This window comes from Canis lupus, chromosome 21 (genome assembly GCF_003254725.2).
Source record: "Canis lupus dingo isolate Sandy chromosome 21, ASM325472v2, whole genome shotgun sequence".
Classification (NCBI taxonomy): Eukaryota; Metazoa; Chordata; class Mammalia; order Carnivora; family Canidae; genus Canis; species Canis lupus.
Genome location: NC_064263.1, coordinates 35,709,139 through 35,733,771, shown reverse-complemented (window position 1 = coordinate 35,733,771; position 24,633 = coordinate 35,709,139). Strand labels below are relative to the sequence as shown.

At 47.0% G+C, this 24,633-nt stretch overlaps 1 protein-coding gene across 13 annotated transcripts in view; it reads right to left on the bottom strand.

The window, feature by feature from the left end:
• The window catches only part of MICAL2 (microtubule associated monooxygenase, calponin and LIM domain containing 2), a 222,680-nt gene that overhangs the window by 151,369 nt on the left and 46,678 nt on the right, over positions 1-24,633 (bottom strand). For all 13 annotated transcript variants that reach the window (XM_025459499.3, XM_049099081.1, XM_049099082.1 and 10 more), the window contains exon 2: positions 23,438-23,778. In XM_025459499.3, coding sequence (XP_025315284.3) covers positions 23,438-23,701 — 264 coding nt within the window. In that variant the 5' untranslated portion in view covers positions 23,702-23,778. The remainder of the gene's footprint in view (positions 1-23,437; positions 23,779-24,633) is intronic.

The window sequence follows — 24,633 nt, the reverse complement described above, 5'->3', positions numbered from 1 at the left end:
CATACTATCTTATTAAATGAGACAGAAACTAACTTATAAGATAGGAACTATTTTATCTCCTTCTCCCTAGTAATACTGAAGTGAAGGTCCCACTGCTCAAAAACATTTATCTGCTAAGAGGCAGATCTAAATTTCAAACCCAGGTCCATCCAGTTTGGCCCCAAGCTACTAACCACCACTCTTGCTTAATTTTGCTGGGGCTTTCTCAATTTAGCGGGTCCACAGATGATAATCTGTGGCTGATCAGATATGCTGATAAGTAGTGATGAGCCTTTGGACTTTTCAAAAATGGAGGGAAGATATTATCAGAAATATGCAAGCCTGTTTGTTAAACAATTTGTTTAAAAGCACAGGTTTGGGGGAGAAGGAAAGAAATGAAACTTGCAAAGAGGTAGGGATTTTCTCATCTTTCACCAGTGCAATAATTAGGGTCAGGTAGGGGAAACAACTTCAGATGTCATTGTCACAAAGCCAGTTAGAGGTGATGGCAAATCCTGAAGTTTCCCAAGAGAAAATCCATTTGGTCATTGTACCTCGATCCGTCTCCTGGGGTTGGGAGACATATCCAGAACCCAACCCACAGAAGGCTATGTAGGGAAGTCCCAAACCCAGATGGGCATCACCAGCTCCCGAAAGACACACCCCTGAGTATTTACAGAGAGATTCCTTCCCCAAAGAAGGGGCTTTACACCTTGCAGATAACAGCAGATAACACACGCCTCCCAGGCCATTCTCACCAGTGCAAGGTAGTTCTGACTGCACTTGCAGTTGCCACAAGAGAAATGAGCCAAATTGCCCAGAAGCTCTTGCTAACTTCCAAGCAGGTTACCCTACACTATAAAGTGGCTTGTAATTAAAATGTTTTCAAAACTGTGAATAGATCACAGTGTCTAGACATTGGGAGACTCCAACCCTACACCCTCGTGCCTGCCCATGATTACAACCTGCTGAAGAACACGTTTTCTTTATCAGAGCATCTTCAAAGGCACACTTCTGGAAGTCTCTCCTCACAGCCTGCTGGGGGCTGCTTGGGAATCCTTTCTGCCACCAAGAGGAAGGCACACCTGGGCATCTAGGGCACCTGCTCTCTGGAGGGGCCATGCCTGGGCCAGTGGAATGTCTGAGGTACCACCTCCTAGGCTGGTGGAGGAAGTCCACATATGGAAGGCAGGACTTCTGCAATCCAGAAGGGGTATTGCATCACAGCGGGTACCGTAACCCAGAGGGGAAGGATTACCCGTAAGCCTCCAGGTAGAACAAACAAACTGCTTCCCCAGTGCAAACACGAGGTGGAGGTGGAAGGGGGAGTGATGAGGTAGGTAAGGACATGGTTTCAGCTCTGCTGAAACTATTCAAAGGAAAAATAAAGCATTCGGAAAACACTATCCTAGCTCCTGTAGTATCTGCTCCTACCCATGAGCCAAGGAGAAAAGGATAGTTATCATTTATTCATTCATGTATTCATTAAAAAAAAAAAAAACACTCAACACATTTTTCCCCCTAGGCATCATGTGAGTGCCAGAGAAAGAGAGATGGACACGTCACATGTTCTGCCCATAGGTACTCCCACTTTAGCAAAGGAAATAAAACAAAAAAACACTGAAGTATTTGAACAAGATGGAGTTCACCAAGTGAATACGTAGAGGGATTGGGAAAGAGCAGGGGCAGAAATCTGGAAGGAAGCCACTCTCAGACTGGGTGAAGAGGCTCCAATAGCTGGGAATGGAAAGGGTTACACGAGACACACTTGGTCCATAAAGAGATTTAGTTTCCAAGTTGTTGCATGAGTGTCAGGTACTCCTGGAAAAATCTGGAAAGCATGTAGAAATCCCCATAGTTGACCCACAGAGCCAAGAGATGAAGAGATTCAGATTTTTACAGTAGCCGTAACCTCTACTTAGTGGAAGTCTACTCTGCGTCAGGTATGGTATGTGTTGATTTCATTTACTAATTACAAACCTGTAGAGTAGGCGTCATTATGACTATTTTACAGATGGTAAAGTGGAGGCTCTCGAGTGTCAAGTAACCTGCCCATGGTTGCAGGTATCTGATGATGGCCACTATGCTCTTTCTGCAATGCCCTGGACCTCTGATCTTGAAGGCACTGCCCATAAGGGAAGACTCCATCACCCAAAACGAACGTGTCCAATAGAACAGAGTTTCTCAGCTTTCGCACCAGTGGGCATTTGGGGCTGGATCATTTGTTGTGGAGCGGGGCTATCCTTTGAACTGCAGGATGTTTAGGAGCATCCCTGGCCTCTACCAACTGGATGCTAGTAGCAACCCCCACTCCCCAAAGCATGACAATGAAAAATATTTCTATTGCCAAATGTCCCTGGGGTACAAAATCGCCACCAGTTTAGAACCACTACAACAGAAACATAATGTGAGCCACACATGTAATTTTTAATTTTCTAGTAGTCCCATTTTGGGGGGAGAAACTGAAAAGAGAAAAAATTTAAAAACTTACTTAATTCAACACATCCAAAAAATATTTTAACATGTAATCAATATTAAAAATCATAGTGAAATATTGTACAACCTTTTTTTCATACTAAGTCTTTGAGATGAGGCATGTATTTTATACATACAGCACAGCTCAGTTTGGACTTGCCATATTTCAAGGGCCCTACCCATGTGGCTAATGGCTCCTATACTGGACAACACAGATCTAGAGGAAGAAAGAGTGAGCTCATCCACATTTTAAAATAGGTGGAAAAAAAAAAAAAAAAAAGAATGGGTGGAAACAGAGGAGCAAAAGACAATGGTGACATGACCAGAGAGTATAAGAGACAAGTTCTGGGAATATTGATAGTTGGCAGCTTTTCCTTCCTGCTCTGAGAACTGCCTTCTCCCTACCAGCAATCCACTCACCCCATGGGATGGGATGGGACGAGCAGAGAGTGAAGAAAGGTCTCCATAAGGCAGGGTGGAGGGGAAACCAGAGAGAGGGAGCCCAGGGGAGGGGGCCCGGGGAGGCCCACCCACAAAGAAGACAGGGAGTTATGGGTGGCTTTTGGGGAGGCACCTCGAAGACTCCAGCAAGTGAGGCAGAGTCAGGGAGTCAAACAGATGCAGACAGCTCATCCACAATCTGGAAACGCCCAGAGTCACTTCCACCAGCAGAGGCTGACGCAGGGCTGATCTCAGCCCAACTAACCACTGAAACAAAGCCCTCAAAACCACAGTCTTAGTCAATCTGGAGCCAGACCCAGAAAAACTGAGGCCCTTGCCTGGGACCACTCAGCAACCATCCACACATCCTTGGGGTAATTCAAATGGTGGGGCTGGGGGCCCTGGTCTTCATTTATTCAGCCATCTGGCCACTGCTACCCTGACAGGAGCATCACTCTTGCCCCATTGTGCACACATAGGACCACATAGCTGGGAAGGGCCAGGGCATGATACTTCACTCACTATTAAAGAAAAAAAAATCAAACCGAAGCACACAACTCAAGCTCAAACTCAAAGATGGTCCTCCCTTGAATATGAAATCAATTAATTCACTGATGTCTTATATAAGGAACAAGAAATAGAAAACCTTTTGCAACTAAAAAGCAGATAGCTCTGTGGACTAAAGAAGGAAGAAGGCAGGGAGGAGGATGGAAGACAAACAGAAGGGGGACCAGAAGAGAAGGGGTCCCCACAGGGGAAAGGAGCTGAGGTGGGGGGGATGGCCAGAGCTCACTGGAGATGGCAGCACCAGGCCTCAGGCAGGAGGACAGTGCTGTCCACCTCTACTCCACTGAGACCCGGGCACTGCTCTTTCAAACTGGGGATAAACACAAACCACCACTCAGAGGCCCCGCTCGATGAGAATCAGCATGGTGGTGGACCAGGGGCCCTGCCACATGTCCTGGAGAACCAGGTTTGGAGGGCAGCCTGCAGGTGTGCAGGTTGGAAGCCCAGGGGTCCTTGGGGCCTGCACCTCTCTTGCCTGCCTGACCCACCCTCTGAGTAGATAGTTCCAGAAGAGCACCTCCCCTTAGCTGATGTCTGGGGTTCAACCCGCTGTGCTGGGCACCCCTGAACGGCCCAGCACTCTCAGAGTTAACTCAGCCCCTGCACCCCACGCTCCCACCCAGCACCGGAACAGGGGTGGTGGGGGCACATTCCCTCACACCATCTCCCCTAATGGGAGCTGTCTCCTCACTGTGCAGATGGGTAAAACCGAGGCCCAGAGGCTGCAAGCCAACCTGTGTTGTTTCCACTAGATGTCAGGCGGAATGAAGAGCATGTGTGTTATTAATATAATAACCTTAAAGGGAAAGGTTACATACGATATTTACACACACACACACACACACACACTACATGGGTAAAGGGCTTTATAAATTATAAAGTTTTATAAATGATGGCTACATCCTCTCGACAAGCTGATGGACCTCTTCAAAGGGGCTAGGGCCCACTTACAGAGTTCCTTCTAGTCTGTTATTCAACTAAGGACTGCCTCCTCCCCCCGCAGCACCATATCTAACCTCTGCTTCATCCCTTCATGGGCAAGGTCTTGTTTGCTTTTCCAAACCCACTTTTTAAGCACTGGAGAGCACTATGAGCCGCCTCCCATATTTCCAGGAGAAGCACGAGCTCCACTTAATGCCTTTAGGGATAGCCCTCCCCCTGCAGAGCTTTCAACTCCCCAGGTGAGGAAGCAAGGAAACCCCAACGAGCAACCTTCTAGTTCTAGGACTCCCGAGCTAAACACCTACTGTGCGCCTGGGAGGCATCTGGCATCTGCCAAAGGAAGTGTAGGATTTCAAAGTCTCTGGCCATATTTAGGAAACGTGATTGCAGGTGGGGGTTGGGGCTCAGTGTGAAGCAGTTTAGAGGAAGCATGCCAGGGCCTAGGGGGTCACATCAGTTTTCTCCAGGCCTCCAGAGGGCCAGAGCTTCTGCTTTCTCACACCCTGTATATGAGCTTGGACATCCTTGCTGCCTGCCTCCCTGGGGACAGCTGAGCCATGCAGTGTAGCCAAAGAACACTACTGGCTGGAACTGAACTGAACTACCAACTGAAGTCCTCTGCTTCGGGGCCTCAGTCTGCTCATCCATGAAATGGTACCAGTAACTTCTACCTGCATCACATTGCTGCCAGGAGGCTCAGATTCCAGCCCCAGCCGACACTCCAGGGGACGGCTCAGAGATGGCCAGACTCTGTCATCTGGACTGGAAGTAAGAGAGGGAGAAGCGGCTTAGGAAAGAGAGGATACAGGCAAGGAAGGTCTTCTGTGCGGGAAAGTGCTCTAGACCTGGTCAAATGTGGAATATTTCCCCACTGTGCCTTCCAGAACTAAATCATGGTTTCCTTTTAGCAGCGACCATTTATTGAAAGCTCATCACTTTCTTTCCAGCATCTAGAGCATTGTCATCATGACCCTAAATATGTGTGTGTGTGTGTATTGGCTGAAAGCTAATTGTTGCTCCAAGTCCTCTACAAACACCTCATGAAACAGGAGGAATCCTGGGGGAGACAGGTGAGGAACCCCTCCTTTGGCCATCGACCTTTTATTTATTTTTTTTAAATAACTATCTAGGCTACAGGAAACCTTGCTTCCTCCCCTCCTGCTACATAAATGTGTATGGCAGAGATTCAGGACCAGAGTGATTCTGGGCACCTAGAGGCTGAGCGATCGGGGTAACCTCACTGGCCCCTTGCGCTTGACAGAGAAATCAAAAACCATAGGACCCAATAGGCTCTGGTTACCACTGTGGCTATTAACGCCCCCAAATTACGCTCCACCCAACCCCCTTCTCCTAGCAGCCTGAAGCAAGGGATCCCCAAAGTCATTCCCTCAAAGCTCATTCTTGTGTCGGTAAAAAAATGGAAAGGCTCAGGGGTGGGCTTGGCTTAATATAGCGTCTGGAATCAATTTGTGAAGCCTCTCAGAGAACTGAGACTATTTCACCACAAAACCCCAATGGCACTTTCTGGGACAGACAGGACAGGGCACTCAGGGCTCGGTGTCCCATGGACAACTTGGAAATGGGCCCCTCCTCCAGTTTACCTCTCCTGGGCTGGGACTGCTGAGGATCCGCTGAGTTCCAGCCCTGCAGCCTCCGTGGACAGGGATGCCCAGTGGCTATGGCCTGCAGGGCGCCCTCCTCTGGGATACAGACACCAGTAGGAGGAAGGTGAACAGAGAGCAGCTCACAGGGTAGGGAGATAGCCGAGGTCTAAAGAGCCCCACTGTTCAGATTTCTTTTGCTCTGACAACTGGTAATCACGACCGAAGTAATGACCTTACTCTGTGTCAGGCACTGTTCTAAGTGCTTTACTATATGAATTCCTTCAGGTCTTATTCTTACCCAGTTAGGTGGGTACCATTATCTTCTCTGCTTTACCACTGAGGAAATTGAGGTACAGGGTGGTTAAGTAACATGCTGAAAGTCACACAACTATCACAGATCCCAGCCAGCATCCCCCTGGTGATATTGAAGATACGAGACACGCCACCAACCCCTCTTAGCCCAGCTCAGTCTCAGAAACACTCCCTTCTCTCGCCGGCCTGGGCAGAGCAGAGAGGGGTGGATTCTGGGCTCTGAGCTGGAGCGGAGGCTCTGTGTTTGGGCTAGAACAGGGAGGAGGACACACAGAGTACGGACTTTGATCCTCCCTTGCTGTACCCCAAATGGATGCCCATCAGGCTGAGACTCTGGCAATCATCTGAACAAATGGTGCAATGTTCAGCCGGCCACACCGTACATTTTTGCCTACTCTGAAAATTAAGCTGGAACAGAATGTGGTTCCAAGGCTCAGGAGAGTTAAACAGCAGAAAGTAAGACCACAACACATGTCATCTGAACTCAGTGACCACAAAGCCTTTTTGGATTCAGTGCTTAATTAAGAAAAACAAAAAAAGGAGGATATGGAGTCATGATGGCATCGAGCCACTTCCCCCCATACTCCTAACTTCCTGTATAATGAAGCATTCTGTCTCTTTAGCACCTTATCACCAAGATAACAATGGGCTACGTTTCTCCACTTAAGAGCAGTTGGCTTGAAACAACAGACGCAGAAGCAATGCGAGTGGCCGAGGGTCTGCAGAACCACCGAGGATACTGATTAATGGGTTTCCCAGGTCTGCTATCAGCTGTTCCAGACACTAAGAGTAGGCACTGTTCTTAAAACATGCTACACCAAAGGCCCTATCGCAGGCACTCCAGGGAGATTAGCCTACGCATTCCCAACCTGTGAGTCAGCCTGGAGGTGAGCCAGAGAGAGCCAAGGTGGACAGAGGAAAGGCCAGGAGAGGTCTGAGAGCCTGTGGTTCTCACTGTTGCTCCAAGAATGGAGACTGGCACACCCATGGGGCATTAAGACACCAGCTCGGACTGGAACAATGGACCACCTGGTCTGGCCTTAATTAAAAGAGAGACACAGAATTACACCACATTTAGAAGAGGTCTTAAAGGGGCTGTTAGAACTTTGCATGGCACAGAAGAGACAGAGCAGAGTAGGGAGGGACAGAGAGAGGAACTTACACTTTTGAGGACTTCCTTTGTGCTAGGAATGATTCCTAATGTGGTGGTAAAGGTCGTAAGGTATGTTTTAACACTGCTGTTTTAGAGAAGAGAGAATTGGGACTAACGCCACTCAAGTGACTGGCCCAGTGTCCCAGACTAGTAAGTGAAGGAGCTGAGATGGGACCCAGGTCGCACCCAGGCTCTTCCCAGCATGACCTGCTGCGGTGCACAAGCAGGCCCCACACAGCTCCTGACCCCTAGTGCCTAGCTCTGTTTCATCAGGTCAGGGGTCCTCTACGTGCCATGGGTCACTCTGGCAACCCAGTGAAGCCTATAGGCACCTTCTTAGAATAACATCTTGAAATGCATAGAACAAAAGGTGAACACATTCAACAACATATCTAATAATATATTAAAAAATAGGATCTAGCCACAGCTCTAACACCTTACAAGATTTCCAAATGATAATGAGTGTAAACCAGAGGCTGAGGAACTGTAACAAGCACAAGGACAAATGGAAACATCTGTGATTTCTATTGGCCATAGAATCACAGGCACTCCTAATGCAGGTTTGCTGCCAACATTCATGACTGGGGACAATGCTACATTTTGGTTAGAGGTGAGTGAAAATTAAAATTTCCCCCCATACAAGTTCACAGACTCCTGAAGATTAAGCAAACCTCATAACAGAACAGGTGGCAAATAAACACATGAAAAGATACTCGCCATCATGTCATTAAGGAAATGCAAATTCAAACAATAATGAGATACCACTACGTGGCTCATCAAGTGCCCAAAATCTAGAACACTGACAGCATCAAATGCTTCAGAACAACAAGAACTGACATTCATCGCTGGCAGAAATGCAAATTGGTACAGTCACTTTGGGTGAGAGTCTGACAGTTTCTTACAAAACTACACATACTCTTAACCATATGACCAAGGAGCAATTGGGCTCCTTGGTATTTGCCCAACGAAGTTGAAAATTTATGTCCATACAAAGACCTGCACAGGGTTGTTTATAGCAGCTTTATTCATAGTTGCCAAAACTTGGAAGCAACCAAAACGTCCATTTGGTAGGTAAATGGATAAATTCTGCTACATTCAGATGATGGAATATGAGCCGCAGAGAGAAATGAGCTAGGAAGCCATGAAAAGACACGGAGGAGACTGTGTGTTCCAACTGTGTGACATTCTGGAAAATAACATCAAAGAACTATGGAGACAGTAAAAAGACCATGGTTGCTAGTGCCTGGGAAGGTGGGGAGAGGGGTGAACAGGCAAAGCACAGAGGATTTTTAGAACATGAAATATTCTGTATGACATCATTATGATAGATACATGACATCACTGTTTAAACCCACAGAATGAACAACACCAAGAATGAACCCTGAGGTAAATATGGACTTTGAGCAGTGACGATGTGTCAGTATAGATTCATCAGTCAAAATAAATCTACCACTCTCGGGACGGGGTGGGGGGTGGGGATGGTGTGGATAGTGAAGGCGGCAGGGGGTATATGGGAAACCTCCGTACCTTCCTCTTAATTTTGCTGTGAACCTAAAACTGCTCTGATAAAAATTAAAAAAACAAAAACACCCCAAACTCCCAAAAAACCACAGAGTAGAGCAACACTACCATGAGTACTCAGCATGGGGACACCTGTAAACCTTTCCCTCAGACCTGTAGGGCAAAAGAGTAAGTTTGCCTTTCCTGGATGCTCACAACATTGTAGGCTCTCATCAAAGCGGCTGCACTTCCTGCTTACAACTCCTTGAAGAGAGTAATATTGCCTTCATTTTACAGATTAGAAAATTCAGGTTTCAAGGTTGAATCTTAAGACAAGTTAGATAAATCTGCCTACAACAGTCTGAGTTACTGGATTAATCTAATCAGAGCGATGGCAAAGCGAGCTGTTAAAAAACCTTTTACCTCGAAACTCCTTAAATTTGTGCAAATAAAACAAAATAAATCAGGTTGCTGAAGCTGATATAAAGCTGCGAATGCTAACTTTAACCCCAAATTTAGAAGCTACTACACCCATCAAAAGAGCTTCAGGAACGTTAACTGAGAGCATCCTAAAAGCACTCACTCAAATGTGAAATTCTAAAACCATGAATTCGTAAGTGCAAATTAGTGTTGTTGTTAAATTAATGTTGTTAAATATTTTGGACAGGATTTCTTTTTATTTTATTTTATTTATTTACTTACTTGCTTATTTATGGTGAGAACAAGCAGGGAGAAGGGGAGGGGAGGAGAGAAAAATCTTAAGCAGACTCTGCACTGAGTGCAGAGCTCCGTCTCACAATCCCGAGATCATAACCTGAGTAGAAACAAATAGCCCCATGCTCAACCGACTGAGCCACCCAGGTGCCCCTAGACAGGATTTCTTTTGAAAATTAGGGTAAGAATGGAGTCTGAGCACCAGCCCCTGCCCTATCTTTGACACTCCATACTAAATGTGGAAGAACGACTGTGGTTGGAGGCACAATGGGTTTCGTATTTCTGACACTGTAAGTGCCTACAGTGAGGTCCTCACTCAAAAGGTCAATTCATTGGACCCTGCAGTCTGGGACCCCTGGTTCTGAACATTCTTGCATTCTTCCATTTATCCCATGAAATTCCAGGCAAGCCCTTTAGTCTGGTTAAGTCTCAGTTTCCCCATCTATAAAGTCAAGATGGTAACACCAGCCCTTATTGCCTCACAGAGTGAGGAGGAGAATCAAGTGAGATGCTAGGTGCAAAACTGCTTCTTGAGCAGAGAAGTGTAATCTCATTGTGATGCATCACTAAATGCTAATAAAGGATAAGTCATTCAGTAGGATCTGGGGTCCCGTGGTAAATCTGAGCGGGGTGGGGGAAGTTCAAGAGGCTCTGGCAGAAATAGCAGGGATCATAAATCCACGCTGCCCATACCTGTCACTGAGGTTAGCAGCAGCAGAAAAGCCAATGATGTGCTCTTTAGGGCAGCCCTTCCTGCCAACAAGGCATGAAAACATGGGGAGAGTGGGACGCCTGGGTGGCTCAGCGGTTGAGCATCTGGCTTCGGCTTGGGGCATGATCCCGGAGTCTGGGGATCGAGTCCCACATGGGGCTCTTAGCATGGAGCCTGCCCCCTCCCCCTCTGTCATGAATAAATAAAACATGGGGAGAATTTGGACCTGGTGATACTCAGGTTCACAATTCCTTGCAAGGGAGCAGAACTTGCATTCCCCCCTCCGCCAACGACCAGGGCTCGTGGACTTCACCTAGGTGCCTCTCTCTAGGGAGGAGAGTTTCAAGGAGATGGTGACCTGCCACGTCCAATGTCTGAAAGACACGGAGTAGGCAAGGATATGACAATTGTCCTGGGCTCGGCTAACTCCAAGGTCCCCGGGGACCCGGAAAACAATCAACTCTGCTGGCCTGGTGGGAAGGAAGCTGGAACAAGAGGGAGGTGAAACCACAGGAACAAGGAGTACACAGCTCACCTTCCCCAAGACCCTAGTTGAGAAGGGAGGAAGAAACAGATCTGACGCCATCAGTTCTGTGAGAAGGGACGGCTGCAAGAGGCTGGGGAGGGAGCTGAAGGAAATTGGCCTGGGCTTTTTAAAAAGGCTGTCCTGGCATCACCATGTGCAGCTCAGCACGGAGTTACCCTAAGTCGGTCCTGAGACGGTCTGCCCTGAGACCTTCCCTACCAGGGCAGGTTAGAGGCAGATCTCCCAGGGTGGGGTCAGCCTGCAGCCAGGGCAGCGAGAAACCTGTGGACACGACTGCAAAGACAGTCCCCGGGCTCCAGGATGGGCAAGCAAATGAAGGCAAGGAGAGGGAGGCTGGTGGCCGGGCAGGCAAAGGAGGAGTCGGCCGAGGACAGGACCCCAGGCTGGGGCCAGGTGCAGGGAGCGCGCCCTACTGAGAGGAGCAAGAGCTTTCAGAGGTGGTTACAGATGAGCATTTTTGGTAAGTTGGGTGGAGCAGGTTTGGGTGGTGGCAAACTCCGAGGCGTGGCCCTGGGAACGGGTTGCTGAGGCGGAGGTGGCAGGTGGCAGCTGCTAGAGCCGCAAAGGTGGAGGGTCTCTAAGGAGAGCGTAGGGGGTTGGGGGTGTGGGCATAGGACACATGGGAATGCTGGCCACAGCAGGATGGGGAGGGGTGGGGAGCAAGGATCGCAGCGTGGCTAGGATGGGACAGGTGGGAAGGGAGTTCTGGAACACCAGGCTAGTGAGGTAGGAGCGGGGGCATCAGCCAGGGCACCAGGCCAAGCTGGGGGTGGGACTGTCCAACAGGTACCAGGGAGCCGCAGATTTGAGCAGAGCCACAGTCGCAGTCGGATCTGTGCTTTGGAAAGATGGTTCCACGGGGCGGGTAGCTGGGATGGAGAGGGAAGAAGGCAAAGGGAGTTCAAAGACTGGAGACCGTGACCACCTGGGTAAGAGGTCACTGCTGCCACCAAAGTGGGGGAGGCGGGGAACGGAGGGAAGGGGATGGGTATGAATGGAATTGCAAAGGAAGCAGCAGCAGGACTCAGAGACTGCTCAGGAGAAGTGAAGAAACCGGAGCAGGTGTCAGAATGAAGTTGAATAAATGTGATTTAAAGGTGCCAAAGGGGCATCCTAAAGACATCCACAGGTACCTGGGTGGGGCCATAGGGCTCAAGAAGGTAGGGATGGGGGGCACCTGGGTGGCTCAGAGGTTGAGTGTCTCCCTTCCACTCAGGTTGTAATCCCAGGGTCCTGGAATCAAGTCCCACATCGGGCTCCCTGCACAGAGCCTGCTTCTCCCTCTGCCTCTGTCTCTGCCTCTCTCTGTGTTTCTCGTGAATAAATAAATAAAATCTTAAAAAAAAAAAAGAAAAGAAAAAAGTAGGGACTGTAGAGTCATCTCCATGGGGAGTGACAGCTGAGTGTAGGGAAGGATCCCCCTAAGAAAGTACTCCCAACAGGAGCAAAAGGAGTCAGACACAAGCCTTTGAAGGACACCAAGTATGTCTTATGGAAAAGGAGAAAAAGCAAGAAGGTGGCTTTCAACTGAATCAAGAAAGTTGCATCACAAATGCAACAGGAGAGTTTCAAGGAGGAGGAGGTAATTAACCGCTACCAGGTACTTTAAGTGCTTTAGGTATAGTTCGCATATAACCTTCATCTCAGCCCTGTATGTTGGCACTTATTATTATTCCCATTTCACAGATGAAGAAACAGAGGCAACATCACAATACTTAGTAGGTAGTCAAAGAGAGTTCTCAGAATAAAGCCAAACGTCGTTACAACAGACAACACGGAAGGCCCTTCGATGATCTGCCTCCTGGCCACCACCCCCAGGCTCCCCTCCTACCACTATCCACTTTGCTCACCCCAGCCCTGTCTTGGCTGTCTGGCTGCTTCTTCCAGCTGGCTGGGAGCTTTTCCGCCTCAGGGCCTTTGCACTTGCTGTCCTCTCTGAACAACCAGCTCTTTGCCTGGCTGACTGCTCCTCACCTAGAGATCTCAGCTTAAATGCCACCTCCCTGATGCCCTGTCTAGAATCAACTCCCCACCCCAGTTCTAGCACAACACCCACAACGTAAGGTCCTTCTTGGGATGACATGATAAAATATCTCCGCGTGTTTCTGTTCTCTCCTAACTGGACCGAAAGGCCTGCAAGTGTAGGCGTCTTCTCTGTCTTCACCCTTCCATGTGGCGCCCAGCTCAGAGAGCCAGCGCTTAGCGGTCGTTCGGTGAGGGAGTAAAAGAGTAAATTAATGAACATACTTCCTCTTAGGTAGTGTTAAATTCTGTGGACATTCAGGAGGATTTTGTTCCTTCCGAGAAGACTTTAAATTAGAAGTACCAGGTCTGCCCAAACAGCAGCAAGGCTGGTTTTAGTCCCTCCCTAATCTGCTGTTACGTGGTGAAAGCACACACAGCTCCTTGAAGACATGACACACACGGGATGCAATAAATTCCTTACGCCTGAGACAGCTGTTTACTCACAGCTGGGAGACCGGTCTACCTTCCCTTCCAGTATCACTCAGATTCCACATCCCTTCCGTGATGAAGTTTCATGTGACTCTCCACTCAAAAGCCTTCCACAGCTTTGTGTCTCATTCGGAGTCAAAGGCAAAGGTCCTTCCAGGGGTTTCATGGTCCACACATCTGGGCCCCTTCCTGGATGCCTCCTGGTGCCGTCCAACCTCTACATTTTTCTTGCTGTTTCCAGAACATAATGAGCACCTTCACTTGTCAGCACCTCTGTACCAGCTGCTGTTCCCTTTGTCTAGAATTCTCTACCCTCTAAGAGCCACATGCTCATGTGCTCACTTTCTTTAATTCTCTGCTCAAATATTGTTGTCATATAGAAGCCTTCCCAGCACATCCTAATATAAAACAGCAACCCACCCCTGCTCGGGATACCCACATCTCTTTCACCTTGTTTTCTCTTTATTTTCTCACTAGCACTTACCAGTAACACACACACACACACACACACACACACACACACACAGTTTTAGTCTCTGCCTCTCACTGAAAAGAACGAAAACTGCAAGAAGGCAGGAATTTTATCCCTTTACTGCTATATCCTGGATGCCTGACATGTAGTAGACGTTCAAAATTATTTCTCTGAGGGATTAATAATTGTGGGAAATTTAACTCAGGGATGGCAATTAAAAAAAAAATACGAATAGTTAGAAACAGTCCGGTCGTTACTCAAAAGTTGAATGCATAATTGCTATAGGACTCAACAATTCTACTCCTAGGTAGATACCCCAGTTCATTTCAGAGAACTGAAAATGGGAGCTTGAACGGATACCTGTGCGCCAGGGTCAAAACTTCTAGAACAGAAGTTTTATAAAGACAGAAAGTGGATCAGAGATTATCAGGGGCAGACGGGGAAAGGGTTGGGGAGTTACTGCTTAGTGGGTACAGGGTTTCTGTCTGGGGTGATAACTTTTGGAAACACAAATAGTGATTGTTCTATAACATGATGAATGTAATTAATGCCACTGAACTGTATAGGTAATTGGTAAAAAAAAATGGCAAATTTCATATAAATCCACAATTTAGGTTATGAATACTGCGCCAGTATTCATAATCGCTGAAAGGTGGGAACAACCCAAGTGTTCATTGATGGACGAGTGGACAAACAAAATGTGGTCTGTACACATACACTGTGGAACTATTTGGCCTTCAGGAGGAAGGGAATTACGACACAGATGAGCCTTGAGGACATTATGAGAAGTGAAATAAGCCAGTCACAGAAGAACAAATACTGTGGGATTCCATTTATATAAGGTACCTAGTGTAGTGAGAGTCATAAAGGCAGAAAGCAGAATGGTGGCTGCCAGGGGCTGGGGGAGGAGAGAGTGGAGAATTTTTGGTTAATGAGTCCAGTTTCATATGTTTCAGTTTGAATGATTAAAAAAAAAAGGTTTGGGAGCTGGATTGTGTGATGGTTGCATGACAATGTAAATGCATGTATGCCACTGAACTGTATGCTTAAAAATGGTTACAAGGGTAAATGTCGTTATGTTTCACCATAAAAAAACAAACAAACCCACCTTATACTCAATTCAGCTATTGGAAAGCTTTTAAGTGTGGTTGGAATAACTTGATGGTGAGTCTACTTTCTCAACTGTAAATTTTATGGAATCTGAATACAGATTAAGTATTTTTTATTAAAATTTAGCCTCCAAATTGATATGTGCTGTAAGAGTAAAATGTATTTTGAAAGTAATTACATGTTGAAATGATAATATTTTTGATACATTCCGGTTGAATAAAATATATTATTAAAGTTGGAAAAAAAAAAGAGGAGCAGATTCTCTCGCCTGTGCTACCGCACAGACAAACCTTGAAACACCGCACTAAGTGAGATAAGGACCAGACGCAAGACAGCAAATATTACATGATGCCACTTATCAGATAAGCCTAGAATAGAAGTTTTATAGGGTCAGAAAGTGGATCAAAGATTATCAGGGGCAGACGGGGAGAGGGTTGGGGAGTTACTGCTTAGTGGGTACAAGGTTTCTGTCTGGGGTGATGACAACTTTTGGAAACACAAACAGTGATTGTTCTATAACATGATGAATGTAATTAATGCCACTGAACTGCATAGGTAAATTGGTAAAAAAAAAAAAACAAACCAGCAAATTTCATATATATCCACAATTTAAAAGAAGAAAAAAAAGGAAAGGGGAAAAGAAGTAAATGGAAGAGATCACTTCCTTAAAGCAAGGGAGAGCAATAAACAGCTGTGGAGTAAGCCTCAGGATGCTAGCTCCTTGGGCAAGGGGGTAAAGGAAACTTCCCTGGATTTGGACATAAAGGAATTTCCCCTGATTTCGACAGCTCTCTCCTAAAGAAAGGATGCAAGAATAAAAATCTTCCCACTGCTGAACTCCTATGGACAAACGTTTGGTGACAGCTTGCTACCCCATATTTATATCTAAGATTACCACACATAAGAGGAGGTGGGAAGTATGCCAGGTGGCAATAAAATATGGTACATACAGCTGGAGGCTCTGAGCAGGCTCTGAAGTTAGAACATGTTTGGGTTTTCTTCCCAAGGAGCTGCACTGAAGTTTAAGGTAAATCGCTTTTATGTAATATTATTTTATATATAGTACATAGGAGAAAGTATGGATAGACTCTTATAACTATGTCATACAGTACACTTCTTGTATTCCTGCATGTGAAACATGTTATAGAGAGAACCGGGGGCCCCCACCCTTTGTCTTTCGCAAAACCCCTTTGCTGAAAGGCCAACTAGAAAAGGACCCACTGCTTGAACCTGCAGGCATTTGGTTCTCTCGTGTGCAGTCTTCTTCCGCCCAATCCTGCTTCCTCTCCCATTCCTTTTGCAGGTGTTGATAGCTAATGAACACCTTCTACTCCAAACACCGTCTAAGCATCTGCTTTTGAAGATCTAACCCATGACAAATACCTACCCCTTTGTCAGGCATTATTCTAGGTGCTGGGGAATCAGCCAAAGTATAGATGATAACTCCTCCCCCCATGGGGGTTTTATTGGGGTAACTGGGAACACTTTGGCCCACACAATAAGGTGACGTTTTGGTAGCTAGAGCAGCCGTCTACCCTCTCTCTTCCTGTCTTGGAAGCAGATGTGATGGCTGCAGCTGCAACAGCCACCTTGCTACTACAGGTGACAAATATGATGGAACACCTAGGACTGCACTACACAATTTAACAGCCGTTAGTCACATGTGGCTTTTGAGCATCTGAAATGTGGCTAGTCTGAATGGAGATGAGCTGTAAAATACATACAGGATTTTAGGACTTAATAAAAAACATAAGATTTCTCACTATTTTTTTATATTGACTCCAGGTTGAAATAATATTGCAGATACATTAGATTAAATAAAATATATTATTACAATCAATTCCACTCTTTTTGGCACTTTTCAAATGTTGCTACTAGAAACTGTTAAATTACGTATGTGGCTTGCATTGTATTTCTACTAAACAATGCAGACCTAGAGAATCAGAGAATATAGCCACCAAACCTCAAGCCACTCTCTCTCTCTCTCTACTGATATCTGGTTTAAAAATAAGCTGGGTGCTTGAGACCTGGGGATGAGCCAGGCATGTCCCTGACCTCACAGAGCCCACAGCGAGAGACACAAAAGCAATCAAAGAGGGATACTGATTAGCAAACTCTGGTAGGACTGGAGTCTGGGGTCCCCAGTGGGCACCAGACCCAGACTGAGGATGGAATAAGAGAAAGGGATGTGGAGAAGAGATCAAGGAGGGTGCCCTGAAAGAGGTGATGCTTGCTTAAACTGAATCACACAAAGAACAAGTTAGCTAGGCCAGGAAGGGGCCCCCATTTGGCACAAGCAGTATAGATCCTCCCTGGACCAGGGCTCTCAAAGATCCCATTACCTGATGGAATCTGAAGAGGAAAGTATACACTTGTATTTGTTCCCCCTGCAAAAGAGCATTCAACTTCACTGATAGAGCAAACCTCTGAACAAAACTACGTATATGCAACTATTTTTCAACTTAAAGCCCTATGCAGACGTTGGGTGTTAATAAGAGTAATGAAGTTGTTGTGGCTGTGGCTGTGATTGTTACAGAGGGGTCAGCCATCCCTGCCTGATTGTTGCTGGACTGCTCTCTTCACTCAGTGTCCCTGCTCAAGGCCACCAGCCAGACTCCTGGATGCAGGCGGGTTGTCCATCCCAATGCTCACTCAGCAAGGCCACAGAGATCCAAGTAGGCTACACCCTGCTGTGGTAGCTCTCTTTCAAAGAAAGACTCTTCTTGGCCCTCTCCTGCCACTGTCACTGGGGAATGCCCGCTGGAAGCACCTCCAGGGAGAAGGCGACAATGCCTATAATATTTTCAACGTGATGCACATATATCCTTTGGCTCAGAATCCTCACAACTGTCCCATAGATATGCCTTCATGTGTATATGGAGCATGTGTGAGTAAATGTATTACAGCGCTATTCCAGAATGAGCTAAGCCCTTAAAGAGTGAAATGGGAAGCCACGAAAATAATAGAAGGATTAGAGCCCCACAAACTGATACAAAACAATCTCCAAGATAGAGGTGAGTGAAAGAAATGTGCACAATATTTTAAAAAAAAAATTCCAGTAAAAAATAAGTAACGGGGGGATGCACACATCTGTTTGCACGCACACACGAACACACATGTAGAGACTTCCAGAAAAACCATATGGAAAAGAGTCCAGTGGTTGCCTCTAGGGTTGGGACCTGGGGGCTTGGGGAAAAGATATACCTACCACAGTACATGTTCTTGTCCTGCTTGAATGTTTTATTTTTTAATCATAAGCATACATCTTTTTTAAAGAACACTATTTTTTTCTTAAAAAGACAAAGAAGTCTTTATCTAGCTGTATTTATAAAATGAACCACAGTGAACCCGAGTTAACCACTTACTATGAAGATAGCCAAAAAGAGAGAGCTTTACATCACAGTTTAATATTTGGGAGATTGGATGCACTCAAGCTCATATATAATGTCCAGCGCGCACACTCACGCAGAACCTGCCAACTCCACGTGGAGCAGTGATGTCAAGCGTAGGGATGAACACAAACTCATTGTAACCTGGGCTGGAAGACATGTCTGACACAGCAGTGCCAGGAGGCCATTACAGGTAAGCAGACAAATCCAGAGTTCACCTGCAGAACTGCATACCCCAGAGACCGTCCTCTGCTTTCCATAGCTCTATGGGCCTTGCCTGCAGCTGGCCATATTAGGCAGAATGGCACTTGACATGCCCCAGCCAGCACAGCAGAGCCCCACTGTGAGGGCAGTGGTGGGTGATTTCAGAGGTCCGGAATGCCAGATAGGCTTATCTAGGCCAGGAGATAGCAGCCTTCCCTGCCAGCTTCACCCCTCCCACCCTACCTCCCTACCTCCTCCTGTGCTCTGCTCGTGGAGCTCAAGAACCACTTGCATCAGCTAAGCCTGGGCTACCCACCACTGGGGAGCCACTGCAGGGGCAGAGATGGGCAAGGGTCACAGTCAGGAACAAAAGGTAGGTGGTGACCCTGCTGGATGTTCACAAAATACAGACATTTCCTTCTCACAAGATAACCCAACAGTTTTCATTCTATAGGCTGGCCCCGTTCCTGCTGGTGACAAGAGTCCATGAGTCATTTCCTGTGAGCATGTTTTTATGATGTACAAATGCCTTCTGGTCTGCGCTGGTTATCTGTGATTACTGAGCAACCCCATGGAAGGTGGTAGAAAGAACCCAGGGTCGGGAATCCAGGGCTCGTCCTCAATGGTCCCCTAGGTCCTCTGTTTGACCCTGCAACCCTCTCTTCACAGCCTGGCCCCCGGGAGGCCGTTCTTCCCGGGTCACTTCCTGCACATCCACCTATTTTGCTCTCTCTGGCTCTCCCCCTCTCCCCACTCTCACCTTCATTCCTCTTACAAAGCAACACACTCTTCCTGGAATACAGCTCCCTGTCCTGTGTTCCCTCAGCTCGGCAAGGCAAACTTCTTCTCATACGTCAAGCTCCAAATCACACCTTCTCTTCCAGGAAGCATTGCCAGACTGCTCCGGTCATGCTCAGTCATTGCTTTTCTAGACTCCTGCAGACTGTGTACACACTTGTGTCATACACTTAGGATACCAGTGACAATACTGGCCGAGCATGTGCGGTTCACTTATATGTACCAGGCAACATTCTAAATCCCTCACAAAGATCGCCTGAGTTAGTGCTCACAGCAACTCCATGAGAGAGCGACCATTGCTATCCTCATTTTACACAGATCGCTACTGAGGATCCACGATTTAAGCAACCTGCCCAAGGCCACCGAGCTATCTCGTGGCTGACTGGTACCTAGACAAGTGACTGGCACACAGCAACTGCTCAATAATTATTCACCTCATGAATGACTAGGTAAGTTAATAAATACAGAAATAATTATGTTTCTGTCTCCCAAACTGCTGAGAGCCACTTCTCATTTGTCTTCCAAGCCACCTCCCCTGTCAGGTGCATAGAGCGCTAGAAATACCTGCTGAATGAATGAACAAAAGAATATTGGAGCCAACTCATCAATAGAGTCCAAATCCTGACAAAGTCGCCCGCTAGCCTCGGATAAATGGCTTCAGGTTCCTGGGCCCCTCTGTGTTACCTGTCAGATGTAGAGATTGTACACAACATCCTCTCCAGTTCCTTCTGATATTAGATACATATAAAAGACCAGACTCCACGATTTTGTGATGATGGCAATTGCCATGCCAAACCTTATATTGCTTCCCCCCCCCCTTTCTGGGCTGTATTCCCCAGGGACATTACATAATTGGATGTGATATTTGATAAAGGTACTATCCGGATGCAGAACCAGTGTTAGTCCTAAAAGAGTTAATTAGGCTTGATCCTTGGATCACTGTATCCTTATCCAAACAGATCACACCCAGGGAAAGAATTATTAAGTGCCTGACAAAACCCTCATAACTAATTAGTAAACAATGATCCCAAGTTAGATTATGCAACTGACACCTAAGCCAATGCTCTAATGACAATGTAGGTCCTTCTCCCTGTTCCCCTACCCCTATCAGAGGCTTCCTTCTCCAAACAGATGCTGGTCAATCTCCCTCAATCACCACTACCAACATACATGCACACACACACACACACACACACTTGCTCACTCACACTCACACACTGCTGGCATGAAGAGTGCGGTAGCTGCTGATATATGCTGGTGAAATGCTAAAGCCCTGATCCACTCCAGATGGTTCTGAGGTATCCGCAACAATGGAAAGTTTTGGGTTCTGGATGAGTTAATTTCTACTCTAGCTGTGGCTAGCCAGGAGCTTGACCATGTGCCTGATACCTGACACACCTATGTTATATGTCTTAGCATTAATGATCATCCATGTGCATGCTAATACCCAGCATTTCTTGTTTGGCTAATGTTCAGCGTAAACTACTACACCCAAGGATACCTAAGCGAGGTGTGTGAGTGAGACAGAGTCTGTTCATGTTAGTAGAGAGGGAGGACCCGTGTTCTGTGTTTTGTCTGACTCACAACAAGGACTGCAAGCTCTAGGTTCTTAGAGTTGGCCATTAACCATCCACATGAATCCAATATGGAGAGAGACTATACCATAACCAGAATGCACACAGTCCCTGTAGAGGACCCTGTTATTTATCCATCCACATCTTGGGAACCTGCTCCTCCCTCATGTCTATCATATGATGTTTGAAAGGGCTACCAAAGACAGTAGCCAGTTCCCCTGGTTTGGGCACAATAATTGGTCCAGACACAGGCCAATTAGAATCCTTCCCTAAAATTTTATTCAATATTGAGCAGGAGGAAAGAGAGTCTAGCCTTTGGGTCACAGAGCTATAAAGATAGGAACTAGAGGCCACATGGAGAAAATCTGTAGGAGAGAAGACTGGAGCCAACATAGAGCAAAACGTCCAAGACAAAGATGGAAGGAGAGAGGATGGGAAAGACTCTCTGGACCTTCCTGTTTATACAAGTTAATGATTCTCTTTTTTTGTTTAGGTTTGAGCTGGGTTTCTGAAGTGTGCAGCTCAAGTGACCTCACACAGTCAGAGCCATACTTGGAGCACATCTTCAAATGTGTTCCATGCTCCAGGATCTAGGTGGTGCTTAGGAGATGGGCTACCACATGTTTGAAAGGTCCTTATTCCTCCTCCTCCAAGGCAGAAAATTCCTGAGCAAGATACACTCTCAACTCAGCATCACTAACTACCAATGTTGGTGCCTTCCCTTTGTATCCCCGGCACCAGTGGTGACCTGCCAACCTCAAGAGTCCACAAGGACTCTTCTATTTCAACTCATCGAGGCTTGAAAAATAAAGGCTGGCCAGACAGGCGAGGCAATCGACTGATGATTTTTGAAAAAAGGACATCTTCCTAGTGGTCGAGCCTCCATTCCATCCCCCACCCCCACCCCCGGGCGCTCACTCCCTCTGCAGGTCTGTCTTCAGAGCACCAAGAGAGTCACCTCAACAGCCAGACACTGCTGGGTACATGAGGCCATGGCATTTCCTCATAGAAAAAGGCCTCTGAAAACCTTCCTGAGAAAACACCTTACAGCCCGGCCACCTGACTTCTACGGGACCTTTTCAAAAGAAAGCTGCCACACACAGTTACTGAAAAGGGTGATACTTTGAAAGCAAACAGCTCCCCCCATTCTCCAAGTCTGAAGAGGGTGATACTTTGAAAGCAAACAGCTCCCCCCATTCTCCAAGTCTGAAGAGCTTCCCAGTGAACCAGGAGCCATGAAGTCACAGCAGCTAGGTGAGGGTGGCACCTCAGCGACCTGTCGCACCCCTTTCTCTCCTCTTTCTTTAACACTTTTGTCTCCTCTGTATAGGGATAAAGCTTGGAAGGTTATGGGCAGGCACTGCCTGGATGGCTAGAGCTCTGGGCTGAAGTTCTGGACTTGTGGGAATGCTCTTCTTATGCCCCATAAAGTCAGCGCGCCCCAGGCTTGGAGGAGCTTTGGCAGCTGTCCCCCTGGGGGCAAGGGAACGCAGCCGGCCGTATCCCACGGTACAGTCAACAGCTTCTCATCACCAAAACAAAAACACAACAGTCCTGATTGCCATGGAGAGTTCAATCCCCTTGTCTGGGATTGGCACCGACTAAAATTCCAAGGGCTCTGGCTAAACTACCTCCTGTGAGGTCTAAATACAGCACGCTCACTTTTAACCTAAACATACAGTCTGGACCACTGCCTGGGGCTGACAGCCCCCCAAGGGCCAGGCCGAGATGTCTTGACTTCCGGCTGCCCCTTAGGCAGTGTGCATTGCAGTGATAGAGATGTGATGTCCACCAATGTCACCTGTGGCCAAAGAGTGGAGGAAGTAATCAGCTTGTGGAGGGTTAACTGCAAGTATGACCCTGAGCACAGAAATGCATCCTGGGGAAGAGGGTGGAGAGAAGAAGGGAAAGAGAGAGGGAGGAAAAGGCAGGAAGGACCAAAGACTATTTCTTAGCCAATCAAAGTCAAGGGATCTTTCTACAATGTTGGCTCCCAGGGGAATGGAATTTAGGGTGAAATCTCTTGAATCAGACCAAAGTTGCCTCCTTGTTGTGTGATCTCGAGCTAGATAATGGACTTCTCAGTTTCCATAGCTCTAAAATGGCCCAAAGGACCATGTAGTAGGTGTTCACTGAGACCATGTTTATACAGTTCCTGGCACACAGAAGTTGTTCAATAAATAGTAGCTACTAGCAGTAATAGTGGTGACAGTAGAAGCAAGATAATGCCAAGCATGCATTTATTCTCTCTGCCTTGGAGAGGCCACAGGAAGAGTAGCTGAGGCCACCACTCTAAGACAGAAGCTCCCACCCAGGATAAGCTGTGCATGTGCAGGCAAAGGAAATCTTCAACCAAGCAAAATGCTCACACATACCCATACCTATTAAGGACCTTAGAATGGCAAAATGGCAACAGCTTCCTAACCTCCCGGCAAGCCATCACGCACACCCCTCAAAGGTAAGAAATGTCTACACAGGATTTTCCCTTACCTTGGTGTTCATACAAGACTTCCCTCGCTTGTACTCCTTATGGGATCCACGTTTGTCCAGTTTGTACCACAGGGCTTTGGCCTTCCAGGTGGTCACCTTGGACTTGAGCTTGGAATAAAAGTTCCGGTGGTCCAGAGGGTCTAGGTCCAGGTGTCGTGTGAGGATGTTGAAGGCCTGGAGGGTGCCTTTGCACGTGGAAGCCTGGACAAAGTTCTCGAAGACCTGCCCGGCCTGGGTCTGCTTCTCATCCTCGTTTTCCCCCATGTTTCAGCAGCTGTGTAGAGCAGTGGTTTGGACAAGCTAGAGGAGAACACCATGAAGTACCTGGAAAAACGTCACACCTGCAAAGGAAGGTGGGGGCAGAGGTGAGCTCCATGGTAATGAGGGCAGGGTTGGGGAATGGGTGCTGAGAGGGAAAAATAAAATTCCTTTGGGATGCTAAGCATACTAAACATAACACTTAATGCTAAAGATAAATCATCTATAGAAAAGGTACAATCATGCCTTCTGAGCTGGCAATGCTGTCTTGCTGGCTATCTTTTTCCCCCTGCCAACACCCCACTCTTCTCACTGGCTGTAAAAGAATTACATACAGGTCACTCAAAGATATACCTTGGCTGATGTCAGCATTACCTGGTCAATCTTGTTATGAGCCAGATAGTTCTAGAAATAACAAGTAGTAAGGGGGGGGGGGGGACAAACCAGAAAAGCACACCAGATGTAGCAAGCACCACAGAAATCTTTAATTCGTGGTGCTACAAATTGGTTGAGTAATATTAGTGTAATCTAGCCCCGTGACATTAGCACACAGACCAAAAAATTCAAAGCACCTGCCTCCCTAGAATTCATGGCCTTCTCACATATCCTTAGACACAAAACGTTAAAGTCTTCCTCCACTAGTTACCAGAGGGCAGGTCTTTCCCCTATACAGATGACAAATGGCAACTTCTCGAAACTTCTTTCTACTCCCAGTATCAGCTGCAAGTACAGCATCTACCTCAGTCAGACATACAGAAAGACACAGACACACATGGGTCTCCTCCCGATGTGCAAAAGGAGTCTGTGCTCTGTGAGCCCAAGCTGTGAATTGTTTGGAACAAGTGCTGAGGCCGATGGAAGGAAAAATGCAATGGGTATTCATTCACATTACGAAAATAGCTCGCCTGGGTTTGGGCCATTGGCCTGTCTCTCTGCAC